This window comes from Corythoichthys intestinalis, chromosome 16 (assembly GCF_030265065.1).
Source record: "Corythoichthys intestinalis isolate RoL2023-P3 chromosome 16, ASM3026506v1, whole genome shotgun sequence".
NCBI lineage: Eukaryota > Metazoa > Chordata > Actinopteri > Syngnathiformes > Syngnathidae > Corythoichthys > Corythoichthys intestinalis.
Window position 1 is genome coordinate 32617001 of NC_080410.1, and position 10490 is coordinate 32627490.

Sequence of the window (10490 nt, forward strand, 5' to 3'; positions counted from 1 at the left end):
CGGCCTACTTTGTGACACTTATATATTTTTTTTTTCAAGAAAAGTGTGTCCTGCTTCAATACTAGGATACAATCAACACTGTCAATACCAGTCAACATTAGCCACACAAGTGACATTGGTAGCATAACTTCATCATAATAGAGGTACCATAACACAAAGTTTTCATTTTGAAATTTATTTTTTTGGAATGTACAAGCAATTAGAAATGAATGAATGAAGCTTTTTTTATTTCGAGCATGCACAAGGAAGCAGAAATACATTTTAACTCAGAATATGAATCAGAAAAAATTATTTAATCCCACCCGATCTCATCGTCCAGCATTCTTATTTTGTGGGATACTCCTGTACTTCAACTCTAAGTCCACACAATGAAGAGAGAGAGAAAAAACAAGAAAAGAAACAAAAACAACTCAACCAAGAGACAACTAGACCAACAAATTCATAGTTAGCTCATTAATAATAATTTTCATTATATACACACCAATTCTACAAGAACCGCAACAGAAATTGTCAGTAAATGTCATTATATTGTGACCATACCATGTCTATATACAACAATTTAAATGTTTGGATATTTTGACAGTGCTTGAAGTGTTTGTCTAATTTGTTCCACAGTTTTACTCCACATACAGAGACACAAAAACGTTTACGAGTTGTTCGAAATCTGGGTAAAATGAAATCTCCAGAACCTCGCAGACTATGCGTACTCTCCTGAATCTTAAAAAGATTTTATATATTAGATGGCAGTAGTTTATTATATTCTTTAAACAACATTATAGATGTATCATATTTGACAAGATCCTCCATTTGAAATGTTTTGAGTGAGAAAATGGATGATAAGTGTGATCAAGAAATCCAACTTTATGTATAATAAGTACCGCTCGTTTCTCCAATGTGACTAATGGATTAATGGTAGCTTTATAACTGTTTCACCACAATTCAATACAATATATAAGATATCAGAGCACCGGGGAACAGTATAAGGTGCAGAGTGCACTACCATCAAGGTATAATTTAACTTTATTTATTAGTGAGAGGCTTTTTGAGATTTTGGTTTTGATGTGTCTGATGTGGGCTTTCCATTATAATTTACTATCTATAATAACTCTTAAAAATTGTATTTTGTGCAATATTTAAGGTTACTAAGCATCATTACTTTTGTCTTATTTAAATTAAATGATAATTAATATCCATCCGCTTCTTTAATTCACTTAATTCCTGATTAACAATAGTTACCAGTTCATTTTGATTTTCACTACTATACAATATGTTGGTGTTATCTGCAAAAACTATAAATTTCAGAAATTTAGATACTACATATATACAAGATATACTGGACTGTCTCAGGAAATTAGAATACACAATACTCTAATTTCCTGACTCAGGAAATTAGAATATTGTGTATTCTAATTTCCTGAGACAGTCCTGTATATATACACAGGACTGTCTCAAAAAATTAGAATATTGTGTATTCTAATTTTCTGAGACAGTCCAGTATACAGTGGAGCAAATAAGTATTTAGTCAACCACCAATTGTGCAAGTTCTCCTACTTGAAAAGATTATAGAGGCCTGTAATTGTCAACATGGGTAAACCTCAACCATGAGAGACAGAATGTGGGAAAAAAAACAGAAAATCACATTGTTTGATTTTTGAAGAATTTATTTGCAAATCATGGGAAAAGTGATTTGCCAACCAAGTGGGAGAACTTGCACAATTAGTGGTTGACTAAATACTCATTTGCCCCACTGTATATACAGTATACATATATATATATATATATATATATATATATATATATATATATATATATATATATATATATATACAGTAGGGGAGAACAATTATTTGATACTTATATATTTATCCCAAGTGGAAGCTTCCATGATCCTAATAAATTTAATAATTAAAAAAATATATATATACAGGGCGGCACGGTGGCTGAGTGGTTAGCACGTCTGCCTCACAGTTCTAAGATCAAGGGTTCAATCCCGGGCTTCGGCCTTCCTGTGTGGAGTTTGCATGTTCTCCCCGTGCCTGCGTGGGTTTCCTCCGGGAACTCCGGTTTCCTCCCACATCCCAAAAACATGCATGGTAGGCTGATTGAACACTCTAAATTGTCCGTAGGTATGAGTGTGCGCGTGAATGGTTGTATGTCTCCTTGTGCCCTGCAATTGGCTGGCAACCAGTTCAGGGTGTCCCCTGCCTACTGCCCCGAGTTAGCTGGGATAGGCTCCAGCACCTCCGCGACCCTCATGAGGAAAAAGCGGCATGGAGAATGAATATATATACAGTACTGTGCAAAAGTTTTAGGCAGGTGTGCTGCCTAAAACTTTTGCACAGTACTGTATGTATATATATATATATATATATATATATATATATATATATATATATACAGTGCCTTGCAAAAGTATTCGGCCCCCTTGAACCTTGCAACCTTTCGCCACATTTCAGGCTTCAAACATAAAGATATAAAATTTTAATTTTTTGTCAAGAATCAACAACAAGTGGGACACAATCGTGAAGTGGAAGAAAATTTATTGGATAATTTAAACTTTTTTAACAAATAAAAAACTGAAAAGTGGGGCGTGCAATATTATTCGGCCCCCTTGCGTTAATACTTTGTAGCGCCACCTTTTGCTCCAATTACAGCTGCAAGTCGCTTTGGGTATGTTTCTATCAGTTTTGCACATCGAGAGACTGACATTCTTGCCCATTCTTCCTTGCAAAACAGCTCGAGCTCAGTGAGGTAGGATGGAGAGTGTTTGTGAACAGCAGTCTTCAGCTCTTTCCACAGATTCTCGATTGGATTCAGGTCTGGACTTTGACTTGGCCATTCTAACACCTGGATACGTTTATTTTTGAACCATTCCATTGTAGATTTGGCTTTATGTTTTGGATCATTGTCCTGTTGGAAGATAAATCTCCGTCCCAGTCTCAGGTCTTGTGCTGATACCAACAGGTTTTCTTCCAGAATGTTCCTTTATTTGGCTGCATCCATCTTCCCGTCAATTTTAACCATCTTCCCTGTCCCTGCTGAAGAAAAGCAGGCCCAAACCATGATGCTGCCACCACCATGTTTGACAGTGGGGATGGTGTGTTCAGGGTGATGAGCTGTGTTGCTTTTACGCCAAACATATCGTTTTGCATTGTGGCCAAAAAGTTCAATTTTGGTTTCATCTGACCAGAGCACCTTCTTCCACATGTTTGGTGTATCTCCCAGGTGGCTTGTGGCAAACTTTAAACGAGACTTTTTATGGATATCTTTGAGAAATGGCTTTCTTCTTGCCACTCTTCCATAAAGGCCAGATTTGTGCAGTGTACGACTGATTGTTGTCCAATGGACAGACTCTCCCACCTCAGCTGCAGATCTCTGCAGTTCATCCAGAGTGATCATGGGCTTCTTGGCTGCATCTCTGATCAGTTTTCTCCTTGTTTGAGAAGAAAGTTTGGAAGGATGGCCGGGTCTTGGTAGATTTGCAGTGGTCTGATGCTCCTTCCATTTCAATATGATGGCTTGCACAGTGCTCCTTGAGATGTTTAAAGCTTGGGAAATCTTTTAGTATCCAAATCCGGCTTTAAACTTCTCCACAACAGTATCTCGGACCTGCCTGGTGTGTTCCTTGGTTTTCATAATGCTCTCTGCACTTTAAACAGAACCCTGAGACTATCACTAAGCAGGTGCATTTATACGGAGACTTGATTACACACAGGTGGATTCTATTTATCATCATCGGTCATTTAGGACAACATTGGATCATTCAGAGATCCTCACTGAACTTCTGGAGTGAGTTTGCTGCACTGAAAGTAAAGGGGCCGAATAATATTGCACGCCTCACTTCTCAGTTTTTTATTTGTTAAAAAAGTTTAAATTATCCAATAAATGTTGTATCTGTAAGGTGTGGTCAACTTCAAAGGCCAGATAACCTTTTTTTTTCTTCTTATGATTAAATAAGTAAAATCTCAAATGTAATTCTTTGCAATTCACATCGATAGGGAGCGCTAAAACTTTTTAAAAATTTTTACTATCGGCCTTGCTTGTCTTAACAGCCAATTAGAATGCATGAAATCGATAGCGTCATTATTAAGCGCCATCACCCAAACAAATCTTTTTATATTTATTTATTCATTTATTTATTTTTATTTTTAAATAATATTTTATACCCAAACAAACCATTACAGAAGAAAAAGCGGAAAAGTTGTCAAAACGAGAGATTAACAGCCGCAGAGACGCAGCTCCTTTGGCAATGCTTGCCCTAACAGCCAATCATAATGCATGAAATCGATAGCGTCATCGTTAGGCGCCATCACCCAAACAAACCATGGCGGAGAAAGTCGCTGAAAAGTCTAAACAGAGATTAACAGCGGCAGAGACGCAGCTCCTTCGCCGCCGACAAGAGTTGGATTATTGGAAGAAGTATGCAGCGCGGATCCGCAGCAGGAACCTTGTGACCGGCTTGTGTATTGGCGCGTTTGTGGTCGGGATGTGTATCCTTGTGGAAGAGCTGCCCTTCAGGCCCGAGTGATGTAACTCCAAATGTAAAGGAGCAATGTACTTAAGAAATACACTAGATCTGTAGAGCGTACCTTTAAAAACGTTTTAAATGTAAACTGGAAAATGTGATATTGCAATAGTTATTAAAATATATAAATACATTTGATTTGTAGAAATTGAATTCATGTAAGTTAATATAATTGTAGTCAAATCAAGGGATGTAGGTTTGGTCGCAACATTGGTAGAGATGATATAAAAGCATCAGCTGCATGTACACTTTTTGCTGGGGACGGGACAATAATAAGACCAAACAGATTGGGTAAAAATTAATTGATAGACTAAATGATCAATGCAAAATAAATCTGCATTGACTTATACTAATGTTCACGTGTATTGGTTCAGGTGATACACCGTTCGATTCAAACCTTTGTTTTCAAAAATTACTAAATAAATTATATTAATCAATTATATTAACATACATAACAAACTTGTTCATAATCTCGTAACTATCTGGGAATGCAAATAATAAACATTTGTCTTAAGACCACTCAACATTGTCTGTCTAAATAAATTGGTTAGATATAACTGGAAAAAATGTCTTAGAGTATAACAAAAATAAATAAAAATGAAACCTTCCTTCAGGTAAATACTGCTTTTGTCCACAAGCGCAGCCAAACTTAACAAAAAATGAAATTTATTTTTACCTTTATTGTAATTATCTGAGAAAATGTCTGCATTGGCTGGAAATAAAACAAATAAGGTAGAAAAGAAATTAATACATTCGAAATAAATGCAAGTTATCAGCCATTCAAACATGCGTTTGAGGGGAAAAAATGGACCGGCACATTCGGCAAGTGAAAAGGGGTAAATATAAGTCTGAACATGATGAAAATAATTCACTTAATAATGGTGTGGTCAATTCTATTCTTACAATATATGGGAAATTACCAGATAACTGAACTTATTATATAATGCAAATAAGGTTGCTTAAAAGTTGGTGGGGGCAATTTGAGTGTCCTGAAAAGTTGATAGTGTTATGTCCCTACCGTCCCTATGCAAACCTACGCCCTTGACTCAAATAATGTATATGTGAGTGCACGCGTGCCAATCAAAGCCAATTACAGCGTGACTAGTTTATCCGTATGTTCTTAACCTTGCTAAAGGTACCGAACCCCACGAGTTTCACAGGTGCATTCACTGAACCCTTCGGAATTTCAAAAATAATAATTTTTTTTTTTTTTTTTTTTTTTGTAAATCCAAAACCTAGAAAGCTAACATCTAAGTGAATTCCTGTTCAAATTTCTTCCATATTTCAAATTTAGTACAAATAATTTAGCCTTTTGCTGCTGATTTTTATGTTGGAAAATTACATGAATCTCATTTAATTTCACACTGTTCCTTTTTTGTTCTATTGTCTACGTTCAGATTTTATTGTCGCATCCTTGCATCTCATACCATTTTCATGGCGTAAAATGACGCATTTAAAAAATATATATATCTGCACAGTTCATGCTGTCTGTAGGTCTGTTATACTTCCTCATATCAAGTGCCAGTCAACCTGACACTGAGCAAACTGATCCCTCCTCCAATTAGGTAGAAGGTGAGCAGTTCAAAGAAATGGAATAAAGCCTGTAAATTGAGGGAAAACCAGTCCTAAACCTGGTCCAAAACACCACTTTGCAGAGATTTACTCAGCGTACAAAATAGGGCTCTTTCTTAACCTTCACCGAACCCCTCGGGTTCGATCGAACCCTAGTTAAGAACCACTGGTCTAAATATACATTGGGGCAAATAAGTATTTAGTCAACCCCCAATTGTGCAAGTTCTCCTACTTGAAAAGATTAGAGAGGCCTGTAATTGTCAACATGGGTAAACCTCAACCATGAGAGACAGAATGTGGGGGGGGGGGGGGGGGGGGGGGGGGGGAATCGTTTGATTTTTAAAGAATTTATTTCCAAATTAGAGTGGAAAAAAAGTATTTGGTCACCTACAAACAAGCAAGTTTTCTGGCTGTCAAAGAGGTTTAACTTCTTCTAACGAGGTCTAACGAGTCTCCACTCGTTACCTGTATTAATGGCCCCTGTGTTAACTCATTATCGGTATAAAAGACACCTGTCAGTCACACTCCAAACTCCACTATGACCAAGACCAAAGAGCTGTCGAAGGACACCAGAGACAAAATTATAGACCTGCACCATGCTGGGAAGACTGAATCTGCAATAGGTAAAACGCTTGGTGTAAAGAAATCAACTGTGGGAGCAGTTATTAGAAAATGGAAGACATACAAGACCACTGATAATGTCCCTCGATCTGGGGCTCCATGCAAGATCTCACCCCGTGGCGTCAAAATGATAACAAGAACGGTGAGCAAAAATCCCAGAACCACACAGGGGGACCTAGTGAATGACCTACAGAGAGCTGGGACCACAGTAACAAAGGCTACTATCAGTAACACAATGCGCCGCCAAGGACTCAAATCCTGCACTGCCAGACGTGTCCCCCTGCTGAAGACAGTACACGTCCAGGCCCGTCTGTGGTTCGCTAGATAGCGTTTGGATGATCCAGAAGAGGACTGGGAGAATGTGTTATGGTCAGATGAAACCAAAATAGAACTTTTTGGTAGAAACACAGGTTCTTGTGTTTGGAGGAGAAAGAATACAGTGGTACCTCTACATACGAAGTTAATCCGTTCCAGGAGCTTGTTTGTAAGTCGAAATGGTCGTATGTCGAGCAGGATTTCCCCATAGGAATACATTATAATTCCATTAATTCGTTCCACAGCCCAAAGACCTGCACTAAATCCTTAAAAAATACTGCTGGTACTATTACAAATGGCAATTACATATAGCAAAACAAATAAATAATAAATAAAAATCGGATTAATAATATATTAATAATAATAATTCCTGTAATAGTGTAACGAAACGGGTTCTAATAAGGCGGACGTTTTTTTCTGTACCTGAAGGCACCGCGGCGCTGACGTGACAAAGAGGGAGGGGAGCGGGTGAAAGTTTACTTTCGCTTTCAATGCTTTCTTGAGAACATCGTCAATTGCGGCAGACAGCAGGCGTTTTGTGTTGAATAAGTTGTGAAAGAAATGATGAAAACGTGGCGAAGCTGGCGATTTTTCTGGAGATGTTACCACATTAAGAATTGTCAGCTTAACTTATAAAGACTGGCAAACGATGGTCGGAGGAGGACCGTGGAGATGTATTGTTGAGCCATTTCACGGATGCCCACCCTACGCTCATATTTTTCTGTCATTTGCATCTTCATTTAGAAGGTAAGCGTCAACTTTTTCCTTGTTTCACCACCTGTACCAACCTTTTCTGAAACCTGTGTTGATTTGTCACACAAGAAAATCCGCCGTGCATTCGTCTGCGGTGCTGCCATTGTCGTCGTATTTCGAGCATGTCGTCGGATGTAGAAACAAATGGCGAGTCAAATTTTACGTCGGATGTCGAAAAGTTCGTGTGTCGAAGCGATCGTATGTAGAGGTACCACTGTACTGAATTGCATCCGAAGAACACCATACCCACTGTGAAGCTTGGGGGTGTAAACATCATGCTTTAGGGCTGTTTTCCTGCAAAGGGACCAGGACGACTGATCTGTGTAAAGGAAAGAATGAATGGGGCCATGTATTGAGAGATTTTGAGTGAAAATCTCCTTCCAACAGCAAGGGCATTGAAGATGAGACGTGGCTGGGTCTTTCAGCATGACAATGATCCCAAACACAAAGCCAGGGCAACAAAGGAGTGGCTTCGTAAGAAGCATTTCAATGTCCTGGAGTGGCCTAGCCAGTCTCCAGATGTAAGCCCCATAGAAAATCTGTTGAGGGAGTTGAAAGTCCGTGTTGCCCAATGACAGCCCCAAAATATCACTGCTCTAGAGGAGATCTGCATGGAGGAATGGGCTAAAATACCAGCAACAGTGTGTGAAAAGCATGTGAAGAGTTACAGAAAACGTTTGGCCTCCGTTATTGCCAACAAAGGGTACATAACACAGTACTGAGATTAACTTTTGGTATTGACCAAATACTTATTTTCCACCATGATTTGCAAATAAATTCTTTAAAAATCAAACAATGTGATTTTCTGGGTTTTTTTTCACATTGTCTCTCATGGTTGAGGTTTACCCATGTTGACAATTACAGGCCTCTCTAATATTTTCAAGTAGGAGAACTTGCACAATTAGTGGTTGACTAAATCCTTATTTGCCTCACTGTATATCAATCCAATTGCAAGGAAGGGTGGACGGACTACCAGTATTGTAGTTTGTTGTAATCGTCGTTTATTTCCCCTGTTTATACCTCATCGACTGACACAATCTGCTGTCACTCACATTCGACGTATGGTGCACCTGTTCTCTAGAATTTTCCAATATTTTACACTTTCCTTTAACTGTAGTTTTTCAGTTGGTTACACCATCCTCTCCGTCAAGCAGGAGAGAATCCTGGACGAAATAGACGATGAAGCCAGGATCCACATCATCAGTGGTCCGAGGACTGGTGCCAACTCCTGAACAAGAGCTTACTGCCTCACAGGGCTCTTGTACAACTGAAAACTACATGCTGACATAATTTGTGGTTGATGATGCTGTTTGATGGCTGCCTCCGTTTGGCTTTATCACATGACACTTGTTTATTATTTGGCGGTTGCATTGTCAATATCGCTCATCAAGCAAGCCTATCATTATAATGCTCTACTATCATAAATTTACAAACCACTTATGAACATCAATGGAGAAGCTACCTTGAAATGGTATTCACTAACAAATACTTTGTTCTAAGTTGGTGAAATTGTTATTGTCACACATCTGACATGCTATGCTGTGAGTATTGTAATAAAAATATATGTATCTATTAAAAGATTTAGCATATTTTCTATTAGTTTTTTTTACCACATTAAGTGATAAAACATTTTTTACACCATTATGCACTAAAGGAAATATTGTAGTGCAGAATATTTTTCATTTAAAACTGTTATTCATGCAGGTAAAACAATTTAACAGATGCTCATTTGAAATCCTGGCTTGACTATTCTGTAAGATGAAATAAAGCTAAGATAAATGCCAAGGCGTTGTGTATATATAGATCTGGTAAATACACAAAACAGTTGGCAGAGGTGGTTAGTAACGTGTTCTATGTACTCTGTTACATTTACTTGAGTAACCTTTTGAAAAATGTGTTTAAGAGTAGTTTTACTAAACTATACTTTTTCATGAGTAGATTTGTGAGGAAAAACGCTACTGTAACTCTGCTACTTTGGGCTACAAAGAGTTGTTACATTTTTCCTCTTTATTTTCATACAGTAGGCTATAATGTATTCTTCTGGGAAAATCCAGCTCGACATACGACCATTTGGTCTTACAAACAAGGTCCTGAAACGAATTAACTTGGTATGTAGAGGTACCACTGTATTAGATTTATTCATTGAGCGTGAGCTTGCTCGAAACTGGATTTCACTGATGTTATAAATAAGAGTGTGACTGTATCTCAATACAGTGATATATCGCGATATTTTGCAACCCGATCGGTTATTGATATTCTCCCGCCAAGTATTGATACTTTTATTTAACATATTGGCCATACAATGGAGTATGGATGGTGTAAACTGCTTAATGTTTGTTGAGCAATTCCTTGGCGGTCCACTAGGGGCGCTCAAGAGTAGGGGTGAAGGTAAAGCGCACAAGTCGTCTAGCAAAAATAAGGTTCACTTGGATCTGGTGACGAAGTGCACACCGGATTTCTTCACTGCTTCGCATTCATCACTTGAGGTAAGAGTTTTGCAATGTAATTGATTTTTAATTTACATGTATTAATTTGATGACATTTGGTGTTGAATGATATTAAAAAAAAAAACAGGACCCTAAACTGGATGAAAATGAATATCGAACAAGCACACATGAATTCACCGATTTATTTGATATTATTTGAGAACCACTTTCCATCTAGTTTACTACACAAACTGTTATTACTGCCATTTTGATACAGT

General features: G+C 37.9%; 1 protein-coding gene across 1 annotated transcript; it reads left to right on the plus strand.

The window, feature by feature from the left end:
* Positions 1–4300: 4300 nt before the first annotated feature.
* Positions 4301–9527, plus strand: LOC130904718 (cytochrome c oxidase assembly factor 3 homolog, mitochondrial). Its single transcript, XM_057817663.1, has 2 exons — positions 4301–4490; positions 8912–9527. Exons 1-2 carry the CDS (start codon positions 4325–4327, stop codon positions 9016–9018), a joined length of 273 nt encoding a protein of 90 aa, XP_057673646.1. The 5' UTR covers positions 4301–4324; the 3' UTR covers positions 9019–9527.
* Positions 9528–10490: the final 963 nt, after the last annotated feature.